Source organism: Canis lupus, chromosome 5 (genome assembly GCF_048164855.1).
Source record: "Canis lupus baileyi chromosome 5, mCanLup2.hap1, whole genome shotgun sequence".
Lineage (NCBI taxonomy): Eukaryota > Metazoa > Chordata > Mammalia > Carnivora > Canidae > Canis > Canis lupus.
Window position 1 is genome coordinate 65,693,054 of NC_132842.1, and position 25,831 is coordinate 65,718,884.

Consider the following 25,831-nt stretch of genomic DNA (forward strand, 5'->3'; position numbering starts at 1 on the left):
TATGAGCTCCAGGAAGGATGGATGCAGATATGGGTGGGACATTTGAAATCACGTTTGCAGGGAACGAGGCTCAAGCAAGATCATGTGCTTAGTGAGGGAACAGGAAGGCAGGAAATCTTGATGGGAAGGGAGGCTGGGTAAAAAATGAACAGCTGGTGGAGTAGGGTGCTGAGGCCAACCCAGAGAGAAAGCTGTAGGTATATATTGCTTGTCTCTCTCCACGCCCTCCTACCCCTAAGTAGGTAGAGGAATGGGCTGGGGTGGGGGAGTGCGGGGGTGGACACTGGGGAGGGGTTCACATACATGTCTGGAGTGCAATGCCAGAGTCTTTTTTTTTTTTTTTTTTTTTCTTTTTAAGTAATGCCAGAGTCTAAATGGAACCATTAACTTCGGGTGACTTGTTATCTGGGCTAATCTCTTCCTCAAAAGCAGTGTTGAGGTTATGGAAACTCTGAGTCTTGTCATTGCAAAAATAAAACTCCACCCTTTATAGGATTTCGTTTCTCCCATGTAATACCAACAGCCTGGCTTTGGGGCCAGGAGGAGACCCAGGAAGTATCTTGTGCTCAGGCTCTGCCCTGGGAGTGGGAGCATCTGCACTGGGTGCCAAAATATTGCCTGTGAGCCTTGGAGATGGGAGGCATGGTCACAGTCCGCAGAAGCTCTTGATGGCATCGGCAGTACCAGGGCTCTTTTTCAGAACAGTTGCCCAAAGGAACAAATGACGGGTGTGGTGTAGGACACATCATGTCATTAACGAGAAGTATGCACTTGTGGATACTGTCTGGCCAGGATTTAGGAATGGCCCTTTAAAAGTATTCTGGGGGGATCCCTAAGCGGTTTAGCGCCTGCCTTTGGCCCAGGGCGCGATCCTGGAGTCCCGGGATTGGGTCCCACGTCAGGCTCCCGGCATGGAACCTGCTTCTCCCTCCTCCTGTGTGTGTGTGTGTGTGTGTGTGTGTGTGTGTGTGTGTGTGTGTCTCTCTCGCTCTCAAATAAATAAATAAATAAATAAATAAATAAATAAATAAATCTTTTAAAAAAATAAAAGTATTCCAGGAAGACATTTTTGTATGTATCAAAATTCTAACTCCAAAGTCAATGGGTGGGATAATATGGCCTGTCAATACAAAAACCATCTCACTGATGTCTCGTTCTAGCACTGCCAGGACTTAGCAAGCTCAGATAATTCCTTTTTTCCCTTTGCTTTTTCTTTTCTTGAAGCAGATTACAGAAATCGAGCCATCGGGGCGTTTAGACTCCAGTAATCAGGACAGGCTCACAGCACTGAAAGCAGTAACAAATTTTGGGGCTCCTGTTGAAGTGTTTGACTCTGAAGGTGAGTGTCATTTCACGATCCTGACCGTTACGATTTAATGTCACATTTGCACAGATTGACATAGGCATCCACCACAGGAAGATCTTAGGTGGCCATGCTTCAGTGAAGAGTAAGGCATGTCTGTGGTGTTGATCGCATCTGAGGGGGATTACTCCTTTGAGGAGAGAAGACTATAGCCTTATAGCAAAACTCCAGTGCTTAGGACTCACTTTTCCATACAAGATCGAACACAAGCATGTCCGTGTTTTCTTTAGTCTGTTGTTCTTCGTATTACACAGAAGCTGAAATGTTCCAGAGGAAACTTGATGAGACCACCAGATTGCTCAGAGAGCTCCAGGAAGCCCAGAATGAGCGGCTGAGCACCAGACCCCCTCCCAACATGATCTGTCTCTTGGGTCCCTCTTACAGGGAAATGCATCTCGGTATGTTGCACCTCTGGTAAGAGGAGAATCGGGAGACACTTAAAGGGGAGAACTTCTGAGAAGTGATAACCACTGTTAGGCAGCACCAAAGTGAACCATGAAGGGTTCATGGTTCACATTTACACAATTGACCCTTGAATAACATAGGGTTAGGGGTGCTGGCTGACGTCCCTCCTCCCTGACCCTGCAGTTGAAAATCCACAGGTAATTTTTGACTCCCCAGAACTTAACTCCTGTAATAGGTGACTGGAAGCCTTACCTATCAGCAGTCAACTAACATATTCTGTATGTAGTATGTATTATATTGTTTCTTAAAGCTAAAGAAAAGAAAATGTTAAAATAATAATGGAGTATGTTTACAGTCCTGGGTATATCAGGAAAAAAAAAAAAAGTCTGTGTGCAGGAGGACTGGCACAGTCCCAACCACTCCAGGGTCAACGTTGTATTATTCTTTTGGTTTTGGTTTTTTATTACCTAAAAGGAACCATATTTTAACACTTAGAACTGTTTTTCTTTTTCTTAGCTGAACAAGTGACCAATAATCTGAAAGAACTTGCCCAGCAAGTCACACCAGGTGATATTGTCAGCACGTATGGAGTTCGAAAAGCAATGGGGATTTCCATCCCCTCCCCTATCGTGGAAAATAACTTTGTAGATTTAACAAAAGGTAAGTGCCCTGTGTCCCAGGGAGGACGGAGGGCTATTGTGAGCAAAAGGAACACAGGTCCTCTCCCCTCAAGTAACATTGGAAAGATTTTTATCTCTGCATGTTGATAGTGTAAACTGTTTTTATAAATGCTTTAGACAAGATGTGAAGGAAATAAAGATTTGACCACATTTGCAAAAAATCCTACAATGATACCCTCGTAGTACATCTATCTAGTCTTTAACCTTGAAAGTGGTAAAGAAGAGCCGTCAGCACTTAACTCTTCTGGATGATACTTTTACCTTTTAATTAAAAGGGGGAAAGTGCTGAATGAAGCCATAACTTTTCCTTTCAGATTTTGAAGAACCTAAAAAGACTGATGTTGCTGAGTGTGTACCTGATGGGATTTGAAGCTAACTGGTATTTCATTATATATTATGTACATATTTTTTCATTCTTAACTTGGAAATGCTTTTGAGAAGATATTAAATATTTGTAAATTGTGTTTTTAATTAAACTTCGGGACAATTAATTTTAATGTTCCAGAGATTGGACTTGTATTAGGTAATAAAGCTGAGCCTGGGACTATGAGCAGTGTTGTGCTGTCAGCTGAGTCACCCCTTGACCTTTCCCCAGAGCTGGGTCTGAGGATGAAAGTGATAGAAAAACACTTAGGAAGTGTAAAACAGCCTTTTCTAGACCATTCGTTAAAAGCAAGCCCCTCAAATAATTGAACTCCCTCATTTTTTTCCACGTTTGCCAAACTCCACATTAAAGAAATAACCAAATAGTGATAAGACTATATTATCCTGACTTACAGATTTCACCTGGATGATTTATTCAAAGAATGGCCTGGTGAGGAAGGAATAGCATAGACTCTGACCTGTTGCCATCCAGAGGGGGAGGAGGAGTGGGCTGGGGCATGGTCAGGTCAAAATAATGACTGTGCCTCTTCCTTAGGGTGCACAAACGAGACCAGAGCTAAGAGGCTTTAAAAATCCCCATCTAGGGAGATTGTCCATTATTACACCATGAAAACGAATACTAGTAGATTCTAAAATGATTTTAAGTGTATGTCCCCCTGCACACTTGATGGGAATGGTGTTCTTAAGCAGAAAGATAAGGTGATGAAGTACCTCCCCTATGCTACCCTCAATCTCCTCCAACTCCCCAAAAAAATCACACCAGGATTTTCATAGCACTAACCTCTCTGGTGGTCCTGTTTGTTTTTTCCGTTTTGAGTCACTTAGAACTACAGTAGAAGGAGAAGCTAAATAAGCAAGGGAATCACAGAGCTTACAGGAAAGTTTGTTTCTGTTTACTACTTCTCCTGGGTCACCTGTGCCTCAGCATGTCCCCTGAACTAAGAGTCATCTACTTTTATATGAAATACAAAGGTCGGCTGCTTGAGCAGATAACTGAGTAGGAGACCAGAAGACATGCGGTCCTCTTCCATAACCAGGCACCACACCATAGCCTGGTTCAGTGAACGGGGTGAGGGTAAGATCCTGCTTGGCTGTATGGAGCCACTGTAAAACCCCCTGGCTAGAAGCTATTTTATTTTTATTTTCCTGGCTTTGAATACTGACATTTAGCAAAACTGATTCTCTTAAGACAACCCAATCTTTTAAAAACCTACTGAAAATCATTTGCCAAAAGAACTTCAGAATTTTTCAGATAATGTATTTTATCAAATCTTTTTAGAGTTTAATTTTTTGATTATAATTCAGGCAGTAATCGATTCTTAAACAGACCAAGAAAACAAATTCAAAACACTTTAGGACATTCAGATCTTCCAAATTGCTAATTTAATGTATGAAATGCTAAACAAAGTAGAAACACTAGTACTTTATAAAAATGAAGTACAACATTTTGAAACAAATATTACAATCTATAAATACTCAGTATACAGAATAATTCCTAATTATTCATATGTACCTTTTCAAAACCTGTTTTTGTACATGACCTATTATATACACAATGTATACAGTGGTTAATGATCTTTTCTGTTAGATTTTCTTAATGAGTAAACCAGAAAACTTCAGGTGTGACTTTCACTAGAGTCAGAGAGGCCATCTTGAAGCCAGCCCCTGACCCCTAGAAAAGGTCAGGGTGAGGAAAGCTACTTATCCTGTCAGAAAACAGAACAATACCTGTAAAGAGCCCGGGGCACCGGAAAGCACGCTGAACAGAAGTGACTGCAGGTGCCTTTTAGAGTCCATTCCACACAATGGTCTGCACATCAGAAACTCAGAACTTACAAAATGTGCTTATCTGAACACAGGGCTTGAAGTGGAAATAAAAAGACAGGACTGGTAACTACTTTTTGAACTCGGAATTGGGATTTCTGTTGCTGGAGGAAAAAAAGTAAAATTAGAATATTGCAAGACTAGAAGTAGGCCCACCTCCAAGAGACCCAGCACACATAGGTGTGTCCAAATCACATCTGCGACAGAACCTTCCTGACCTCCCAGGAGAGCCCTGTAGAGCAGCCCCCCTGTAGAGCAGCCCTGGCCACTGCCAACGTAAGTGTAGCACTCACCTGAAACCAGCCCTTTATATGAAAAGTTGGTACATAAAAGCGGTTTTTAAGTAAGGGTATTCCCTTTGGCATTTTTGCTGTAAATTCCTTTGTACAGCAAGTTCGTGTAATTCATTCCTATCTCTTCCAGTTACATGCAAGCCTCAGAGCCACACTGGTGCATTGGCTCCTCTGTGCAAATTAGATAAGCCCCTTCTCAGGCTGATAAGCCCGCAGACATGGCCTGAGCAGGCAGCGGGTTCAGTTTCAGTGCTCTATGTGCCCTTGGCTGCAACCCTGGGTAAGCTTTTTGAAGTCTCCCCTATGCAAGATTTCCTGTAGTTGTAGGGGTTTCCCGGAGGACCCCTCACTGGGAATCCCTGCTCTGTTGTGAAATGCAGCTGTGTTGGAAACCCTGAGCATGCTCTGGAGATGAGGCAGTGAAACTGATTCAGAAAAAGGAACGGGCAGTGTGGCTCCTTCTCACCTTGACACACAATTACAGCTGACTTCTTATTCTTTGAGAATTGAAGCAGTGTAAGACACATCTTGCAAACCTGACTTTTTGCACTTGCCTTGATTCATTCAGAACAAGACCGTCTCAGCACTTCCTGAGTGGTCTGGCTTCCCAGATATGGGAGCCTCTTTGCACACTTACATGGAATACATGCTTTTCATTTGGCAGCTCTTCACGTTAGGTGTGAGGACTAAAGAAAAGGAAGCACGACAGGTTGTCTACGTCCTGTCTACAGACTCCACTCCTTTCTAATACAGAAACTAAGACCTAGCTGAAGACTGCAGGGGAACGCCCCAAACGTGTGAATGGTCAGGGAGGGACTAGAATGGGTTGCCTTATTTCCTGGGCTGTGCCACTGCTTGCCTTCTTGCCATGAGCCACACTCTACTCCTCTGAGCCCCACCCCCACCTGGGCTGGTCCATAAACCAATGGACCCTGGACGATAGGCTCTCCTTCTGTGTCTGTGGTTTAAAAGACGGTACACTGGAGGGAAGATATTTTGTCCAGCGTCTAAGAAGTCATTAAAAGGATAAAACCTCCACTAATACCCATTTAAAACAAACACATGCTAGAGATGACAAGAAGTAACAAATGTCCATTATGGTTTTTCCTCCCTACTGCATGAAACCACAGATGGAAAACAGCCTTTTCAGCTCTATTTACCGGAATGCCTGTGCGAGAAATGCAGAATGCTGTTGCTGCCCTGCTGAGGAGAAAGGAGTACCCAGCCCATCCTGGACAGCTTGTCTCAGTTCTGTACCTAGAAAAGGTCCTACTGGCGTAGTTTGCAGGCCATGGCAGGGTATGTCCAGCTCATGCTCTGAGACCTCCACAGCACCTAGCGGGCTGAGGATCTGAAGCTCACGAGTGAGCATATCCACGCTGTCTGGAGGCTGTGTTGCAGACTCAGACCACGCAGTTTCTGGCTGCCTGTGTGTGGCAAGGCTCAGTGGTCGCCTCGGGCTGGGGTCAGACGCATTCCAAGAAATCCTCTAGCACAAGTGCAAGGAAGCCATCTGCCGGAGTAGTGATGGCCAAACCCTTGGAATGCCTTTGTGACTGGCATGGGGCTGAATGCTCCCCTTGGCTTGCCTCAGGGAAGGAAATGCACTTCTAGCATGTTCTGCACCTACCAGAAGCCCTCAGTTCAGTCCCAACCCTTGGAACTTGGCAGTGTCTGTACAGACAAAGTAAGTCCTCAGTTCGCCTTTGCCTTTGACGTTGATCAGTCCTCGGCATTCGCAAGAATAACCTAGTCCCTGGAGGATGGTGCATGTCTCTTCAGTAACCTGAGAGGAAAAGGATAGCGGTCCTGGGAAGCAGGAAGAACACCTGCTGTTGGGTAGAAACCAGCCCCAAGCAGCGTGTCAGGGCTGGGATCCCATAGCTGACTGATGCCCAGGCCCCTTGCCTGTGGGACACTCCTCCCTGTGATCACAAGCTGCCCCAGCTGGGTTGTACCTGGATCTTGCCAAGTTCTCCAGTGCTCTCCATCCGGCTGGCGACATTGACGGTGTTTCCCCAGATGTCATACTGAGGCTTTCGGGCCCCAATCACTCCAGCGATCACTGGCCCATGGTTTATGCCTGAAGGTGACATTTGCGGTTGGCAGGTCTGAGAGACCAAGCCTCAAACTCTGCCCTTGGCGGGGGCAGAGTCCAGCAGCAGCCACAGAAAGCACCGACTGGCAGCTGAAATGGAGGTCAGAGGGGGCTTCCCAAGCCCATGACAGGAGCTCTCCTCCGGGGTGTGGGGGAGGCACTCCCTGGGCAGCCCTCTTCCGCCTGCTTGCTCCAGGAGTCGGACTGAGGTGAGCATCAGCTCCTTTCCCAACAGAGCAGGTGGGCTTTGAGCACCAGCCCTGCTAGCTAACACAGAGCAGTTAGTTCATTAACTTTGCTTTGTTCTCAGGATGTTTTAAGGTTTATGGCGGGTGATTTTGGGTTCTCCATTTTCTGTAGTGTTCTATTTTGATCTCACAACTTTCAAAAGTAACTTTATAAACAATATGCAGAGTAATTGCCCAGTCGCCAGGGTGGTAAGACCAAGAGGAATTTTTCAAACCTTTCCTGCTCAACAGTGAAGTGCATCATCCCATCTGAGCGTGGGCTTGCCAGGAGGCAGGGCCACGGCCTCCCACCCCAAGCCCGGCCAACCCTCTGGGCCCTCACCAACTCGGAGGCGGAAGGAGTTGAAGGAATGCCGGTTGATGCCATCCAGCTTGCTCATCAGGGCGATGCTGAACTCCACCATGATGCCAATGTGCGCATGTTGCCGCTCCAGGTCCTGCAGGACAGAGCGCTGTGCACAGGAGCCATAGGATCCCCGGCCCCGACTTCCCGCCTCCACCAGGTGTCAGGTGGGTGTGAGGCGCCTCCCCCAAACCAAGCCATGAGGTCCTCGGCCCCTCCCTCACAGGACAGGAAGGGGTGTCCCTTTGAAGTCAGGTGATAGGTCTGGGGACTGTTGAATCCCCTTAATATGAGGCTGGGACATGAGGCCACCTGCATGGCTCAGTACCTGGTTCTCAGTCCCTGAGGGGCTGCTGAGCCCCGCAGCTGCCATGTACGTGCTGCCAATGGTCTTGATCTTCTCAACACTGCTGAACTTGGGCTTTAGGAGCAGCTGTGGGGCAAAGGGACACCCAGGGTCTGAGAAGGGGTGGGGTCCATCCCACCACTGCTCCTAATGCCCGCCTTTCTCACGTCGGGCCTCCCCTTATGAGAGCCGAGTACACACATGGACAAGGCCTCTGGCTCTCTCCCTGCCCCCTTGGCCTCCCATTCACCTCTGCAGTCTCATTCTAAGGAGCAAGCGCAGCCCAGCAGGATCTACCCAGGAATGTCTATTGTCTGCAACTAAAAATTAAAGTCCAGGTGACTGGGTGGCTCAGTCCTTCAGGCTTCTGACTCTTGGCTTCAGGTTGGGTCACGATCTCACAGTTGTGGGATCAAGCCCCATGTTGGGCTCTGCCCTGAGCATGGAGCCTGCTTAAGAGTCCTTCCTTTCCCTTAGCCCCCTCCCACTGCTTGCATGCGCGCTCACGTGCTCTCACGCTCTAAAATCTTTTTTTTAAAAAAAGTCCAAACCGACTGCCTTCCTCTGGAACAGTTGATGGCCTGGGCTTCACTGGGAATCAAACTATGGCAGTCCCCCTTATCCATTCCCCGACCCCGGAGGAGCCTGGAAGCACGGGCCCCTGGGCCCTACATAACATGTGCTCTCTCATCCACGTACACGCCTGTGATGAGCTTTAGTGCAGAAATCAGGCGCAGTGAGAGATTAACAGCGACTTAACAGTGTGCCCCAATAAAAGTGACGTGAATGGTCTTTCAAAGCCTTCCTGTATAGCATTCATTCCTCCTCCACATGATGAGATGAATCGAGGTGCAGGACGGGGATGCTGTGGCATGGCATCTGGCCACGACTGACCTGACCAGATGTCAGGAGGGGGTCATCTGCAAGAGCACAGCTAACCACGGCTAAGAAGCCGCAGATAAGGGGACCGCTGCCTTCTTCAAGGACCTAAATCTAATCTTAGCCAGCTGCCTCTCGCAGAGAAGATAACAAAATGCCTACTGAAGAAAACACGGAAAAAGGCGAACGTGTCCCTCTCATGATTTGTATAGCACACCTGCCCCCCAGGGACCCGTGCACGGGCCCGTACCTCATCGAAGTCAGCGATGATCTCGTTGAGCAGGCGCAGACACTCCAGCCCCTCCTTGTTGACGTCACACTCCGTGTAGAAGACTTTGAAGTCCGGTACGGACGCAAACATGACACACACGCAGTCGTAGGACTGATGGTACCAGTCCTGGATTGGGGGGGGGCGGGGAACCACCTTGTGCCAGCTGGCCGGGAGGGGTGACATACACAGGGACGCAGCCACCCTAGGCCGTCCCACGAAACCTTCAAAGGGAGGTGGGTGCGACGCCAGTGTCGCTCAGCCTGCCTTACACATGACACCCATCTAGGGGCTGCTAAAAAATAAGGAGTCTAAGTCCACTAGGTGGGGTGGGGCGGGCTCAGGGTGGTTCTGGCTCTGGTATCCTGGGTCTCCTGGCTGAGGATGCGAGCCCCTGGGGCAGGCAAAGGTCACGGTCAGGGGGCCTGGGGCCTGTCTCTCTTATAAAACGCTGCTGCACAGAACCCATGAAACACATTTTCATCCACACGGGCCGCCCAGCCCACAAAGACCTGGACGTGCAGCTGATGCTCAAACTGCCTGGCGGCCCCATCTCCCAAGGCTGACAACCAAGGCCCCCCAGACGTGAGGGCCCCAGGACCATATCCATACCCACACTCCCCACCCTTGTCACCCAGCCCCTGCCGGCACCACACCTCATTTAACTTGTCGCCGATGAAGTGAGCGGCCACGTGGGCTGGCAAGACGTTCTCCAGAAGAAGGCGGTTCACGTTCTCCATGGTTTCAAACTCCTCATGTTCCTTCTTGAACTTCTTCTTCCACAAACAGTCCAAGCGGCAGTAGTAGTCAATCTGCAGACAGTGGGGAAGGTCAGGGCCCAGGCCGTGGTGAGTTGGGGCACGGCGACAACACACACCGAGCAGCGGGCAGGACACACTTGTAACCCCCAGGGACCACTGGCCAGCCCCTCAGCACTTCTACCCTGCATCCCAGCTCAACAGCCACCTCCCAATGGCCTTAGAATCCCAGTCAGCCTTGACTCGGTTCTCAAGTGACCCACACAACCAGATGTCACTGGCGTCCTGAGGGGAGGCGACACAGGGAGGTGAGGATTCGGGGATCCCTTCCCCAGGGACCAGGGCTTCCTGCAGGGCTGTCCGCTGCCTTTGGTGCAGCCCCAAATCTGCAGAAGCTCTGGCCCCACCCCAGTTCTCTCTCCAAGCCAAGCCAGGGCCTCCCGGGCTGTACCTGTCTGGAGAGCATGATGAGGGTGACGTAAAACAGAACCAGGTAGAAGTTGATCATCACCTTCAGATCCTTCCACAAACACAATGAGGAGCTGCTGGACATGCAGGGGAAAGGCAGGGGTCACTCCCAGCTCCCCCAAAGCCAGGAAGGCATGAACAGGACAGAGCGCTGCCCTCAGAGCTCACACCCTCACGGCACAGATACTAAAGCAACTCCAGCTTGCAAAGCAAAGACGTGTGACTGGGAGGTGGGGGTCTCACAGAAGCAGCAGCTCGCCGGCACCCAGATGACACGGAATAGCCATGGCAAACTCTGTGGGAAAAGCACTCCAGGCAGGTGAGGGGGCACACACTCCTCCAAGTGAGCCAGGGACTTGGAGTTTGGTAGGAGATTGCAGGTGCCAGTTGCCCCACGGGAGCAGATTTTGTTCTGGGTCCCCAGACTCCAGCCTTTTAGTTCAAGGGGAGCCAGGTCCCTCTCAGTCTACCTGGGGCCGAGAGCCCCCAGAGGCGCGCACACACCATCCCTCCGAACACAGGTGTCAGCCGCCTGTCCAGGGACAGACCAGGGACAACTGTTCTTTCCAGAACTCTGTGGAGATCAGGGACACGACTCAAGGTGGGGGACTGGGCTAAAACTGAAGCCTCCCCAGTCCACACCCCCAGGATGGGGTAGGGACAGGATGTCCCAGGAAGCCTCCGTGGGACAGGGGGTGTCCTCTAGAGAACGTGCAAGTGAGTCACACTTTGGGCTCTGAGTGTACAGACCTGGGACCAACACTTCCTCTTCTGTAACATGGAAACCAGGCCACCTGCCGATCCAGCCCTCAAGGTGCCCGGCCCAGATGGGACCGTGAGTGCAAACGCACCACAGTTTGGAACAACAGCCAAACCGAAGCAAGGGTCTGCCACGACCACAGTGGAGACGGACAGTGGGACTGGGGTCCCGGCGGTGAGCAGGGGGTGCTTGGGGCCTCACCTGAGGGTTCCGTTGGTCTTGGTGAGGTTGGCCTGGCCGTAGTCCGAGCAGTCCGACTTCCAGCACGGGGAGATATTGAAGAGCACCAGGTAGGTCACCAGGCCCACTGTCAACATCGCGACCTTCAGCTCCAGGCTCATCCGCAGGAAGACCGAGCAAGCGACAAAGGCCAGGATGCAGCTACAGGTGTAATACTGGGGGGGGCGGGGGGGCAGTCACCACAAGGCAGCTCTTTGACCCGGGGTCACCAGAGCCCCTTCTGGCTCAGGGGACCCACAAAGCGCCGGCGTGTCTGCAGCCCTGCTCCCTTGCCTTGCCGCCCTCCGTTCTTAGCAAAGAGCAGACAACAGAATCTAAAACTTCCTAGTATCATGTTGCTTTCGTTGTATTTTTATTTCTACTTACGGCAGGTGAACTCATTTAAAGGAGGAAAAAGACAGTAACTAAGATTGCAGGTGGTCTGTGGATGCGACAAACGTGAGGGCCACGGTATGCGTGTACCTGAGCGGCCTCCCCGCCTCACATCTGTCATCAGCGTGCCCTTCCCAAAGTGCATGTCTGCCCACGTTACTCTGCTGCTCAAGATCCTGCTGTGGTCCCCACGACCCCCAAAAGAGAGACCGAGCTCCATCCAGGCGTTCGTGTTCCCTCGCCCCGATCTAGATCAAACCCACCTCCAGCTCCACCTCCCAACTGTCCCTCGCCCCTCCCCTGACACAACCACCTGAAGCCCTCGCTGGCTCCCACTGCAGGCCTCGGTTCTTCCCACTGTCCCCTCTCCATCGCCGGTCCCATTACCTTTCTGCCCATCAGAAACCAGCTCAAAATTCACTACGGCCCCCACGCTGCCGTCCCTCAGAGCTCCCCAGACACGGCCTCTGCTGTCAGCCTCCTGAAGCCAGTCATGGCTCAACCACCTGTGAGGCCAACCCTTCAACCTCTCCAGGCCCCTCCACATCAACGGCCACAGGGTGAGTTGTCAAAAGACACCCCGGCACAGGGTGCTCCTGCCTGCGCGCCCTGGATGGAGCAGCACGGGGGCAGGGCCGAGTGGGGACACGCGGAGCCCAGAGATCTAGGCCAGAGCCCGGCTGCACTCACCGGGAGGAGGTCGCACGGCATCAGCTCCCTGCTGACGGCCCTCGGACTCGGACTCAGGCTCGTCTGGTTGCCCGCAGGCAGCCCCAGGGCTGGGAAAGGCATCAGGGGCTACAGAGGAGACAGGCGACCGTGAGGGGAGGTCCAGGGACCCGGGACTCCAAGACCGGCCGGGGCCGAGCGGGGCTGGTGGGAGGCAGGGGCCCGAGGCCTCCATGAGCATCACAGGCATCTCCTGCCAGGCCCAGCTCCAAGCATGGCCAGAGCCGCGGTGCCCCGACTTCCCACCACAGGCATCAGCTTCATGTGGGGAGGGGTCTGGAGCAGAGAAGGGTGGAAAATGAAGACCCATGTGCACCATCACCAGAGCAGGAGGGGCTGATACGGGGCTGGGGCAGGCAGGGCAGGAGTGGGGATCGGCACTGTCAATGAGCCCCTTCTCCCCAGGTGACACTGAGTGTGGCGGTCACAGGGTGTCAGGGACACAGAGAGACCCTGGCTCTAGCCATCAGAACTGGGAGGGCCAGCAGGGACAAGCCTGTCTGCAGCAATGAGCATGTGAGCAAGGCCTGAGAAGCAGGGGTCCACCCAGCCTGTGCTCAGGGCCACTCACCCTAGCAAGGAAATGGAGCCTCAGGGTAAGCCAGGCCTCCCCCAGGGTCCACGAAGAAGGTAGAGGATCCCAAGAACACAGGGGGTTCAAGGCATCCCATCCCTGTGGGGCTGGCCACCTAAGCCCTCTGGGGGCACTAGGTCCTCGTGTGAAAACCGAAGGGGCCGGCTGCAGCCCCACAGGGCCTGGCCTGGCTCTGCACCAGCTGCAGCTCTCGGGCATTAGCTACGGGATTCGAGACCTGAAGGTGCCCAGGGCCAAGGATTGGCTCCTCCGCTCCCAGGAAGCACACACAGAAGGAACCTAGGAGGGCTCCTCGCCAGGGCCCACCGTCCCCACGCCCAGGACCCACCAGGTTGACGATGGCGATGCTGAGCAGGCTGCCAATAGTCAGGATGGCCAGAGACAATCGCAGCAGGGGCTGGGTCTCCACCCTCTTGGAGATGGCCTGCAACGTTCCCCGCGCCGGGCAGCACCTCTGTGGAGTCACAGGGTCAGGTGGCTGGTGCCGTACCCGGACAAGCACCCCTCAGTCCCAGAGTCCGGCAGATATGAGGGGGCCCGAGAAGGACAGTCCCCATGCGTGCCATGCCCCATGCCCAGGACACATGCGGTGTAGACAGAAGGGACGCCCCCACCCTTAGGGCCGGGGACAGCACAGCCACTTGGGGACCACCAGCAGCTGGGAAGGTGGAATTACTAGGAGAAGCCCTCTGCAAAGTGTCACCCAGGCAGGAGGGCATGGAGGGCCAGTGGGGCAGGGCCCGGCCGGGGCCCACTCAGGGGCCTCCCACTCACCAGGAACTTGTGGGCAAAGCAGAGGCCCAGCACCAGCCCCAGCACACAGGCCACCAGCCCGAAGGACACACCCAGAGTCACCATCCTGGAGAGCAGAAAACCCTGGTTCTGGGGGACGTCGGCCCAGGGCCAAGCTGCAGGCAGGCTCCCCAACCCCCAGCACCCAATTCTTGGGCTCCTGGCCACCTCCTGCCCCACACCCCCAAACTGCTATCTACACACAGCCATGGGATGGGATCTCTGAGAACCGTGCTCCAGTGGCCCCGCTCACGACAGGCGAGGTCTGGGCCAAGTGTCTAAGGAAGGGGCCACGCAGCCTTCGGACCCACAGCAGACACACCAGTACCACGCAGAAAGGTTTCCCACTTGGTCTTTATTAAGCGCATCCTAAACCTCAATCCTGATGAATCCTTTGGCCTCACCACCCTTCCCTTAGCCCCCAAGTAGCTGTCCTGACGCCTTCCCCGGGACCTCCCCGCTGCCCTTCTCCCACCCGAGGGGGCCCCGAGGCAGCCGCATGGATCTCGGGGCTCCTGAGATCCTGGCCGTGTACCCAGACAGGGCATGAAGCCCTGCGAGCCTGTTTCCCAATCTAAGAGGGAGATGGCAGCGGCCACGGTCCTGGGAGTCTGCCCTTCTGGGACAGCAAACGTCTCAGGTGACAGGGGCACACTGACATCCCCCAGGGCCACATGGGTCTCAGGGGACTGGGCAGGTGAGGTGCGTGCGGGACAGAGAGGCCTGGAAACAAAAATAAGCCCCAGTGACCCCAGGTGTGGGGCCACAGCCCCTGATCCAGTTTCTGGGATTCCAGGTCTCAGTCACGGAATTCAAAGAACCGGCCCCTTCCTGCCGCTCGGGCAGTGCGCACAGGTGTTCTGGGGGCCCTGCCGGGCACTGCCCTCCTGGCCCGACCCCAGCACACCTGCCCATCCCACCCACCCCAGCCGACCTGGGCATGAGCAGGACGTGGACCAGCAGGATGCAGACGAAGATGAGGCTGGCGCAGGCGAAGTAGTGGCGGGCCCGGGGGATGGGCGCCAGGCGGTACTGGGGGCGACAGGGGCTGTCAGGGCTGGCAGAGGTGCCAGCTGCAGGGCCACTTGCTCTGACCCCCCCCATGGCCCATCCCAGCTCAAGGTCATCAAACCTCACACCCCTGGGGCCCTGGGGGCTTAGTCTGTTAAGCTCAGGTCATGATCCCAGGTCCTGGGATCGCGCCCCTCGTGGGGCTCCCTTATCAGCAGGGAGCCTGCTTCTCCCTCTCCCTCTGCCCCTCCCCCTATTTGTGCATGTGTACTCTCTCAATCTCTGAAACAAATAAGTAAATCTTTAAAAAAAAAAAAAAAAACTAACATCCTCCTTGGGTTCCAGGTGATGATGGGACATCAACATGACTAAATGACCTTCATTCAGTTCCACTGTGCCTTGCTCCCTTCCCCTCCCCCACATCACCTAGGTCTCTGACTCTATTTCCCTGAGAAGCCCATGGTCCCAAGCCTGTGAATGGGAACCAAGTCTGAGCTCTGGAGCTGGTGGTGGGTCTGTCCGCCCCCCAAACTCAGGAGTGAGGCCGGGCCTGAGTCCCTAGCTAGTGGACAAGGGGACCCCATGCTGCCCGTGACTCTACCCCAGGCACAATCTCATGATCTAGGGCCACAAGGACTCCTGCTTCGAGTGGGCATACCCCGGCTCAGGGAGTCCGGGAGCCTGCCCCAGGGTCACACAGCTGCAGGTTTCCCTCAGGCCCTGTGCTCGTCACCTAGGGAGCCCCCTCACCTAGGAAGCCTACACCACCTCGGGAAGCCCCAGCCAGGGAAAGACCCCATCCCCCCCCCCCAATCCTGGAAACGGAGGGGAGGGAGGTCCCAGTACCAGAGCCCTGTGGCCTGGGCCACCCTCTCAGGCCGCAACAGATGCCAAGGTGGCCCTGAGAATCTGTGAAATGGGCAGCAGTGGCCGCGTTGTTCAGCCGTGTGAGGTTCCAAGGACATAACATGCGTACTGTGTGGGCCTGGGACACTGCCAGAACCCGTAGGCCCTCAGTAAGTAAGTAAACAGTTGGTAGTGGTTCAAAATGTACGCAGCAGCCAGAAGAGAGAACCACTTGGCCCCTTTCAACAGCTGATACTAAGCTGGGTTTTTTCCTGGTTGTAAGGCTGATATTGCCCGGATAAGGCGTGCACTGGCCCTTATCCGCTGAGGTTCTAGCACATGAAGGGAGCCAAGGTCTCCCAAACCCAGCGGGAGAGTCACTAACGGGGCACGTGAGGTATAGGAGTGAGGCCAACGGAAGAGACCAAGCAGGGCTGGACGGGCCCCCACCCCACCCTGGGAGCCAGCTGGGGGATTCCCCATCACCCCCCCTGGACAGGGAGTGGGAGTGGTGGCTGCTCTGTGGCCTAAGTGCTGCCCCCAGGCCTTGGAGACCTTGTTCCTGGGCTGCTGGGGGGGGGGGGCTCACCTCTCGCTCTAAGCCCTTCTCCACAAAGAAGAATCCAAACATGTAGAAGTCATCAGACTTGGAGCAGCAGGGCCTGCGGGGAGGCAGACACAGGCAGTGAGACATAGGGCCTGGCCAGACGGGGGAGGGGGTGGGGGGGAGGGCCGCCGCAGAAGGGGATGGGGGGGAAGAGGGAATGGAGAGGGGGAGGGGAGGGGGAAGGAGGGAGGAGGAAGGAGGGGAGGGGTGGGGGAAGGAGGGAGGAGGAAGGAGGGGAAGGGGGGAGGAAGGGGGAGGGCCCACTTTCAGGAAGAAGGAGGAAGGGGAGGAGGGGATGAAGAAGGGGGAGAGGGAGGGGCAGGGCCCATCCCAGGAAGAGATGGGGGAAGGGAGGTGGGGAGGGGGCAGGGCCCACCCACAGAGGGAGGAGGACGGGAAGGAGGGGATGGGGGATGGGGGATCCGGAATGGGCCCCACCCAGGCAGGGAGGTGGGGGAGAGGTCTGCTCAGGAGGCCACACGGGGGAGGCAAAGGAGCCACCACGGGGTGGAGCTGGGCCACCAGGCACTCAGGCACGAGGTGAGCCTGGCCGCGTGGGGAACCCCCATCTGAGGGGGATGGGGGCAGAGGCCCTGGGGTCGCACCTCGTGGAGCTAAGCCCCTCGATGGCTGACAGCATCTCCTCATCGTACGAGTCGTCCTCCGACCGTCCCTTGGGGGACGCGCTCCTGGATCAGAAACCCACAACTGCATCAGCCCAGGACCACGTCCACTTGCCCAAGGGCCCAAGTGTACACGAGCCGGCTCACCTGCCTGGGTCCCCAGAGCCTCGTGCGGGGTGGCCGAGGAGCAGGAGGGCTCCGCCGAGGCCCAGGGAGAGCAAGCGGGGCCCAGCCGAGGGCGGACCTGAGGCCTCCTCCGCTCTACCCGCAGGGTTCCCGCCCACCACCCACCACCCCCGCTATGGGGTGCGGGCTGCGGGCTGCGTAGCCACAGGCGCGCCATCGGTGTGAAGTCCTGATTCCAGGCCACAGCAACCTGCATGGTCAGGGCGGCCCCCTCTGAGCTGCCCTCCTGGACAGAGGATGGTCAGGGCAGACCCTATGGGGGTGATCAGGACTTGGCCAGGAAAGCGGGCCATGGTCAACAGAGAGGAGGGGACAGTGCACGTACCTGTCAGGGGTCCGGTGGCGCCGCAGGGGAATAGTCTGGAAGGGAAGTGGGGGGCAGTTATGCTGTCTAACGTTATTACCGCTATATGATGTCGCCGTCTATCCCAGGACTGGGGGCTCTCGTCTCCCGCACCCTCAGACGTGCGGGGCCGGTGTCTGGACAGGATGGGCCTACCTTGGGCCTCCGACCCCTGGTGACCGGGGTCTCGCTGCTGCTCACGCTCTCACGGTGGTTGAGGTGCGCAAAGGGCCGCGCGGCCCCCCAGGACTCCAGGTAGCGGGTCATGCGCACTGACGCCCGCATCTTCAGGGCTGCGTCCCCCTTGGGCTTGGGGAGGTGCTGGCTGGGCGGGGGCGGCTGCTGGCTCTGCAGGCAGACACAGACACGGCCCGGCCTGTCCTCTCCCTCTCGGCCCAGGAAGGGGCTCCCCACCCGCCCCCAGCCTGCTCCCCCTGAAACGCGATGATGCCCAGAGCGCTGCTGGCCAGGCTGGTGGAAAGACAGAAGGGCAGAGATGCCACTGCGTCTGCAGTCCCTTGGGGACTGGCTGTGGCCAGTGCACGCCTTGGCTGGGCTGCCGGGGAGCTCTGGGCACAGGCCCTGTCCTTCCCAGGTGGCCGGGAGATCAGGGGTCACATTCAACTGTGCATGGCCCCTCAGACCCTTCTCGGCCTCCCCAGGGAAAGATGGAGCAAAGTCCTCAGCCCAGAGGCCCCACCAACCCCTTGAGGCTCTGTGGACCCCTTGGGGCCTGAAAGCCCATTGGCCTCTCCCCCCGGAGACACCCCGGGGAGACAGCACCCAGGAAAGCCACAAGCAGCCTGCCCGGCCCACCCACATGTGGTCTGCACATGTCCTTCCCAAAGGGAGCAGCTGGAGGAAGAGGAGTGCGGCCAGGAACCCAGAGAGCCGGAGAGCTGGCCTGCGGAGCGCCAGCCCCGCCCCCTGGGCAGTGTTCCAGGGGCTTCCACTCGTGTGGCCCCCACGCCGCGGCAGGGACCGTTACCTGCCATGTGCCTGCTGTGGTCGGGGAGAGGGTGGCTCAGCCAGCCTCTGCCTCCTGCAGGGCCCCCTGCGCCACCACCTCCCCCTAAGAACAGCAGCTGGGGACGGTCCCTACTGGGAGGACGGGCAGGAGAGAAGAGGGCGCCGAGGCCCCCGGAGACAAGCCTGACCCATCTCCAAGTCTCCCTACCCTCCGAGGGTTCTCGCCTTCCCGGAGTCCCTGTCCCCTCGGGTCCCTGCCAACGCCCACGAGGACCAGCACCTATGGCCACAAACACTCGCTAAGCCACAGGCGGCAGCTTTCCTGGAAGCTTCTGGCCTCGTTTCAGAATAGAAACATTTTTAAAGCCTGAAATGCGCCTGTCTGCCTGGCCGGCGGGGACAGCTGGAACCCAGGCTCTGTGACAGGCCCGGTCCCGAGACTGCGCGGTGCCCTGCAGAGAGCCACCTGCCCTGGAGCTGGGGGCGGGGGCACATGCTGGGCCACCCGTCCGCTGGTCGGTCACTCTGTCCATGCAGCACCCTGCGCTCAAGGTCAGGGTCGCTAGCACTTCTCAGCCACCGGGGCCCCCAGAGAAATAAATGTGCACTAAAGATCCATCGGCTCTGAGTAAAAAGGCACCTGTTCCAAAGTGGGCACCTGCGACCTCCAGACCTCCACCAGCTACAGGTGACCGCCCCTGCCCCCTGCCACCTCTGGAGGCTTATCCCCCAGGTGTCGTCACACCTACGGAGGCCAACATTGGGGAAGACCTGCCACGGCCACACCGGAGATCCGCCTGAGCACGCGTACAGTGGCCCCTCTGCACACACAGGGCGGGCCTCCAAAATACGTCGTCAGGCCAAGGAAGCAAGGCACCCTGGGCTTAGTGAGGGCGATGGGAGTCTCTCAACTACTCACAAGGACATCGACATCCCTGTGGGAGGGAAACCCCAGCCGGAAGGGACGTGCCAGCTACGGATAGGACGTGATGGAGACTGGCTACAACCCCCCCTTTGGGGTTTTTGAATTTTCAACTATGTGAACAAATGACATTCGACAAATACAGGGAAGGTGGGGTGGCTGGAAAAAATGAAGGATGCTCAGTTAAATCCTGCACAAAAGACACACATGCTAAAACGTGTTCATCAGGCGGCTCAGTGGTTGAGCGCCTGCCTTCGGCTCAGGTTGTGACCCCGGGGTCCTGGGATCGAGTCCCGCATCGGGCTCCCCGCAGGGAGCCTGCTTCTCCCTCTGCCTGTGTCTCTGCCTCTCTGTAGGTCTCTCATGAATAAATAAAATCTTTTTAAAAAATGCAATAAAATAAAATAAAAATGTCTTTGTCGTTGGTCTGCTACTGAAGCTTGCCTACGACTCCCAGAGCGGCCTTGCTGAGGGGCGGCCCCGTGGGCCAGGGCTGGGGGCCTGTCTGCCACCGCAGTGCAGGACCGGGGCTCCACTTCACCTGCGCACAAGCTCTCGGAGCACCTGCTCCACTGCCAGGCACTGCTCTAGACGTGGTGACCGCAGCCTGCAGAAGAGGTTCCCCCACCCCAGGCCCACCCTGGGGAGCCCACACTGACAATAAACAAGCAAAGAGAATAAAGGAAGGGGAGCATGTGCAGCCGAGCGAAGAGGGCTGGGGACAGAGACAGCAGCACTGACAAGGATCCTGCGGCACAAGAAGCCGGGCAGTGGAGGGACAGGGGCTGGAGTGATGGGCACTCAGGAGGAAGGAAGGTGGGGTGGGTGGGTCAGAGATGAGGGCAGGGCCCAGAGCCGTGGGGTGCGAGCCGGTACCCAGAAAGGGTTCCCCGGATGCCAGCTCAGCATCCATGGCCCAGGGCCCAGCTGGGGAGGGGAGGGCACCGGGCAGCTCTCATCCCTGGGGAACATCTGGGGGCCGGGGAGGCTTGCCGGCTGGCCCTCCGCTCCCCCGGAGACTGGCAGTCGGGCCAGCACGGAGGACGGCCAAGGCCAGAGCGAGAAGGAGCTGGAAAGAGCCCGTCGTGGCCGACATTCTTGAGCTAGCCCCAAGGATGATTCACCGAGGCCGCCAGACGAGCTGGCCTCCCGCGGCAGGAAAGAAGGGCCTGTGTGGGCGCGGGCAGGCCCGGGGCCCGGCGGCCCCCCAGCGGCTCAGCAGCGGCCTCCGCCACGGGGTCCTGAGCAAAGTGGGGCCCCCAAGCAGGTGGAGCAGGACCCACGACGCACCGAGGCTCCTGCCTCGCGGCCCCCTGGCCCTTCCCTGCTTTCCCCAGTCTTATCCAAAGCGTGCCTTTTCAAAATCCAGGGAATTAGTGACAAGCCCTGGAAAATCAACTAGCAGTGACTATTGTTTCTAGAATGTTTACGAGGTGCCCAGTCTGTGGTGAGTGCCTCACGCCGACCAGCCCTTCCTCCTCCCGAGGTCGGCACTGTCGTCACTCCTATTTCTCAGAAGTCGCGTGGAAGAGGAAAACTCTCCCCTTCTGTGGGGTCTTGCCCCAGGGCCTGGGCCCCCCAGGGTCCCCTAAGCCCACCCCGCCCACCGCCTCTGAGCCCTCGTACCCTGGGGTCGATGACTAGGTAGGTGCGAATGTTCATCTCCTTCAGGTAGGGGTCCCGCTGCTGCCCGTGCCCATCCTCCACCTCATACGCCTTGTCCAGGTGGTTCAGTGTCGCCTCGGTGATGTGCACCCGGCTGGGGGAGACCCGAGTCAGAGCAGCAGAGCCCAGAGAAGGCTGGCACCCGCCCGGGGGTTGCACAGCACGCAGGGCCGGGCAGCAGAGCCCAGACGCTCCCCCAACGCATCGAGGTCACTGCTCCCATCTCTGACCCCACTCAGACCTCCCTTCAGCTGGCCCTGACTTGGCCCATAGCCTCTGACCCCACCACCCCACCCCTGTCCCGCAGAGCCTCACCCCGGGACTCCAGCTGCCTCCATCCTGTTGGCCAGGGACACGTCGTGAGACCACACATCGTACTGCCACTTGCGCAGCCCGATGACACCACACAGCACGTTTCCTGAGTGTATGCCCACTCGCATGCTAATATCCACACCCGTGGCCTCTCGCACCTGCCTGGGCAGAGCAGTCTAGTCACCCCGTCCCAGCCAGGGCTGCCCAGTGACCCAGGCAAGCCATCCCCACCCAAGCCTCAGCTTCCTCATCTGCAAACTGGGTACAGTGTGTTCCCTACCATGCCTTGGGAAGCAGGAGGTCCGTCATGGGGACAGGCACAGCCCCCCGGGCCTGCGCATGGTACCTACTTGATGGCCTCACACATGTCCAGCCCCATCTTCACACAGTTCCGGGCGTGGGTGGGCAGGGATACGGGCAGACCCGACACGCAGTAGTAGCAGTCTCCCAGGATCTTGATCCGCATACACTCGTTGGCCTGCGGGGGCAAGGTGAGCAGGGGCCTGGTCGGCAGACAGCTGAGAACCAGGGTGCACACTGGCCAGCCCCCCTCCCCACACCCTTCAGAGAGAGCCAGACTCCTTCCAGCTCCTTCCAGAGGCTTCCTCCAGGGGAGCTGCTTCTGGGCCCACCCAAAGGTTTCTCCAGGAGGCACCCCTAAGCAAGCACCAGGGATGAAAGCGAGCGTTACTAAGGATGGTCACCATCCCTCTCTGAGGGAGACGCTGTCTTTGCCTCATTCCATCTTGCAGTGTGGAAGTGTGTACTGAGCACCTGGCCCTGCCCCAGACACCGGAACACAGCACTGAGCAAAACAGACAAAACTCCCTACAACATGCGGCTCACATGCCAGTGGCAGTTAGATGCTAAACTAGACTAATAAAATCCACAGACCCGTGGTAGTGATAAGTGCTAAGGAGGACAATCAGGGGTGTGGGGGGAGAGAGGCCTCCCAGAAAAGGTAACATTTGGGAAAGACCCAAAGGAACCGAAGGAACAAGCCACACCAGTATCTGAGGGAGCGTATTCCAGGAAGATGAAAGACACAGCATGTGCAAAGGCCCTGTGGGCAGAAAGCTTCTTGAGATCCAGCAAAGCAGCCCATGCAGCTGGAGTGGAGGACATAGGGGACCTGAAGACAGATGGCAGGTGCCACAAGCCAAGGGGCCGGCAGGTGTCCAGGTAACTGGAGAGATGGCTGGCTGCCAGGGATGCAAAGCAGCAGGGTCTGGGGAGTGGGGAGAGAACAGAAAGATGGAAGGGAGGACAGAGGCTGGGGCTATATAGGGAAATGCCCCTGAGGGAAGGGGGCCCAGGCAGGCTTCTGGGGTTCCACCTGAGGTAGTACTGTGGCCACTCTCTGTCAGCCCTTGGCAAAGGTGGCCTTGGGGTGGGCATTTAGGGACCCTGAAGGAGGAGCTACAAGCTGGCTCAAGCCCCACCCCTCACGGAGGCCTTCCGTGGGGGGGCGGGGGGGAGCTAGGGCTGGGGCACTGATTGGTGCCCAGCTCCCTCCTGCAGGGCCCCTAAGGGCCGGCGTCTCCTAGCCCGTGTCTCCAGATCCCCCGTCCAGCCCCTCCCCGCCCACCTGGACCACCGGGCAGGGCGCCTTCCCTCCCAGGAGGCCCTGCACCTGCCCAGCCCCCTGAGCAGCCCCTTCACTAAACCGCCTGCCCGCTGCCTCCCGCGGGGCCCCGCCTGCCACATGCTGCGTTCTGAATAGCCTGGCAGACGATGAGAGGACACGGGCTTTTCTAGAAAGTAGGAAGAACCTTGGAGAGGGCCTGGATGCCCACAAACAGGCTCGGGGCTCCAGCCGCCCTGACCCCCACCCCGTCCAGGCATGGGACGGCCCCCTGGAGCCGGGCTGCCCCCCAGGGACCTGGGGAGGCCGCGTTCCCCAGGCTCTCCCTCCACACAGCTGACAGGTCCACTCTGCCGCTTGGAAACCGGGGAAGCCGCGTGAGCGTGTTGGGGGCAGTAGTTCCCGGGCCCAGACGCAGTGAAGGTGCCTCCGGGAGAGTCGGCCCCGGGTCCGGAACCTGACTGCTCACAGGAGAGAAGTCTGGGACCGGCCCTGTCCATCCCCGCCCACGGACTAGACACCCGGCCCGGAGGCCTCTTTCTCCCCATCCTGCCTCCTGCCCCCGCCACAGATGGAGGGCGTCCAAGAGGACAGGGCAGGTCCCTGGGCTTTGGTGGCGGGGGAAGGGCCGTGGCTGACCGGAGGCCAGGCCTCTAGCTCACACATGGCCCAGCTACCAGGAACCCCCATCTGCCGGTTTAAAGGATGTCATGGAGGGAGGCTCCTAAGGGAAGGCTCCAGACGAGACGGGCCCTCTGAGTCACTCGGTCCACAGTACCTGAGGGACAGCGCTCCAGGGCACCCCCGGCCACAGCGTCCTCCTGCAGTTTGGTCACCCCGCGGTGGCCAGCCCCTAAGATGGAGGCCACTTCTGTTGAGACAGTCCCTCCTCAAACAGGGCAACCCCGACCACGAGAAAGTCTTCCTAGTGGGAGGCAAGCCTGAACTTGCTTCCCACCAGGGCCCAGACCACTGATTCTCCACACATGGAGAATTCTCTCCCCAAGAGGCGCTTCAACATTCCCCCAGGTGTGGGCACAGGTGTGGGCTTTCACTGACACTTTGTACATGATGCCAACGCGGCCAGCACAGACTGCCACGGCCTTAAATCTTAACACTCGGGTCTCTACTTAGTGGCCACCACTAAGCCTGTCTTCACCTGAAGCTGGGCCAGGTGCCCCCCAGGCCCCCTGGCGGCCTACAGCCCTCTTTAAAGCACACAGCATTCAGGGCAGGCCCAAGGCCCCACTGGAGTTCAAGGATACCACGTGGCAGGCCTCACGACCATTTGACAAGTTAATGAATGAGCGCACACACGCACACGTGTACACACACACAACCACCCCCTCCCGGGCCCCATGCTGCCCAAGAAGACAAACACGGAGATCCCAGCCCAGCCCTGCCCTCTCCAGACCGCACCCTGCTCAGCTGCACCTGGGAACCCCCTTCACCCAATGCCCTCCTCTGCTCGGCACCTGCCATGTTCCCCAGGGTCCTCGGGGCAAGTTCTCCTGACCTCACCCCAAATCCTTGCATGTCTGCCCCTGGCACCTCGTCCCCCTCACACTCTACCCAGTCACAGTGAGTCACGTTCATTCCTAGGGCCCCCAGCGGCTTCTTTCTACTCCAGCCCTTTGCACATGCTGTACCCTCTGCCCAGAACTCATTTCCTCTTCAGCATCTTTTTAGGTTTCTCAAACTTTACTTTTCTTTTAAAGATTTCATTTATCTATTTATTTGACAGAGAGAGAGAGAGAGAGAGAGAGAGAGAGAGAGAGAGAGAGAACACAAGCAGGTGGAGCAGCCGGCAGAGGGAGAGGGAGAAGCAGGCTGCCTGCTGAGCAGGGAGCCCGGATCTGGGGCTCGATCCCAGGACCCCGGGATCATGACCTGAGCCGAAGGCAGATGCTTCCCCGACTGAGCCCCCCAGGCGCCCAGGTTTCTCAAACTTTAACGCGTGTGCGGTTCACCAGAGATCTTGTCAGAAGGTGGGCCGCGGGCGAGGCCTGCACTGCGCGGTCCTCCCCAGCTCCCCCAGCTTCTGCTGCTCTTGTGCAGGGAGATGGTGGCATCTCTCCTCCAGGCAGCCTTCCTGAGCCCCTGTGCAAGCCCCTGCATGTGTTGGCAGTCTCCCCACCAGCCCCACTCTCTGGGGACAGGGTTCTGGCTGCCGTGGCCACCACTCAACCTCACTTCCACGGTGGAGCGCCTGGAAGCATTTGTTGACTGGGTGCTGAAGTCCAGCCAGGGCCTCTGCACGCTCACCCCAGCACAGCACTGGGCACACGTCATCCCCAGGGGGCAAGGGCACGGCACAAAGGCCTGTGGGCTCACCTTGGCGATCTGGTCAAACTTGCCGAAGAGCTCGTTCAGCACCACCACCAACTCTTTGGGGGAGCAGTCGCTGGCCAGCCGCGTGAAGCCCACGATGTCAGCATAGAGGATGCTGGGGGCCGGGTGGGGGCAGGGGGTCAGAGCCACATCCCTGGAAGCCCCTGAGCACCCACCAGCCTTGGCCTCAATCACCCCGGCCACTCCTCAGCCTCCGGAGGGATGGGAAAGAAGCTCCGGGCCATACGGATGAATTAACGTTCCAGAGGCTTGGCATTAAGTAAAAGGCAGCAAGCCTCAGAGCTGCAGGGCCCTTGGGAACTGCCGCCCTCAGGCCCCCACCGCTGCAGACCGCAGGCTGGGGCGCCTTGGAATGTCCTCCTCACACCTGGGCCTTCACCCTTGCCCAGACTTCACAACTAAACCCCATGCTGAGACGTGACTCCATGCTCCCCTGAGCTGAGCTCCCGCCCAATGCTTTACCCACACACACTACCCCAGTAGAGCTCCCATCCCACAGATGAGCAAACCGATGCTCGGGGCTGAAGCCTTCTGGGAAGCCAGAGCTGTAGTGGGCACCGGACCG

At 57.0% G+C, this 25,831-nt stretch overlaps 2 protein-coding genes across 12 annotated transcripts in view; one reads left to right on the top strand and one right to left on the bottom strand.

Annotated features, from left to right (window-relative positions):
* The window catches only part of BRD7 (bromodomain containing 7), a 42,224-nt gene extending 33,441 nt beyond the window's left edge, over positions 1–8,783 (top strand). The window contains exons 14-18 of one of the 4 annotated variants that reach the window (XM_072827112.1): positions 1,225–1,339; positions 1,618–1,761; positions 2,285–2,428; positions 2,763–2,827; positions 6,080–8,783. In XM_072827112.1, the coding sequence (XP_072683213.1) occupies positions 1,225–1,339; positions 1,618–1,761; positions 2,285–2,428; positions 2,763–2,818 (459 nt within the window). In that variant the 3' untranslated portion in view covers positions 2,819–2,827; positions 6,080–8,783. Of the gene's footprint in view, positions 1–1,224; positions 1,340–1,617; positions 1,762–2,284; positions 2,429–2,762; positions 2,999–6,079 lie in introns of those variants that run through there. The other 3 variants (XM_072827114.1, XM_072827111.1, XM_072827113.1) reach the window with 3 other exon arrangements.
* Positions 4,199–25,831, bottom strand: part of ADCY7 (adenylate cyclase 7) — a 55,643-nt gene continuing 34,010 nt past the window's right edge. For 7 of the 8 annotated variants that reach the window (XM_072827104.1, XM_072827106.1, XM_072827108.1 and 4 more), the window contains exons 7-26: positions 25,249–25,360; positions 21,680–21,807; positions 21,333–21,491; positions 20,979–21,111; positions 17,618–17,809; positions 17,444–17,478; positions 16,915–16,998; positions 16,292–16,364; positions 14,780–14,877; positions 13,828–13,912; positions 13,382–13,507; positions 12,420–12,527; positions 11,319–11,512; positions 10,341–10,431; positions 9,788–9,943; positions 9,114–9,260; positions 7,967–8,071; positions 7,618–7,732; positions 6,908–7,032; positions 4,199–6,735 (exon numbers count right to left, since the gene is read on the bottom strand). In XM_072827104.1, coding sequence (XP_072683205.1) covers positions 6,589–6,735; positions 6,908–7,032; positions 7,618–7,732; positions 7,967–8,071; positions 9,114–9,260; positions 9,788–9,943; positions 10,341–10,431; positions 11,319–11,512; positions 12,420–12,527; positions 13,382–13,507; positions 13,828–13,912; positions 14,780–14,877; positions 16,292–16,364; positions 16,915–16,998; positions 17,444–17,478; positions 17,618–17,809; positions 20,979–21,111; positions 21,333–21,491; positions 21,680–21,807; positions 25,249–25,360 — 2,413 coding nt within the window. In that variant the 3' untranslated portion in view covers positions 4,199–6,588. Of the gene's footprint in view, positions 6,736–6,907; positions 7,033–7,617; positions 7,733–7,966; positions 8,072–9,113; positions 9,261–9,787; positions 9,944–10,340; positions 10,435–11,318; positions 11,513–12,419; positions 12,528–13,381; positions 13,508–13,827; positions 13,913–14,779; positions 14,878–16,291; positions 16,365–16,914; positions 16,999–17,443; positions 17,479–17,617; positions 17,810–20,978; positions 21,112–21,332; positions 21,492–21,679; positions 21,808–25,248; positions 25,361–25,831 lie in introns of all 8 variants that reach the window. The other variant, XM_072827110.1, reaches the window with a different exon arrangement.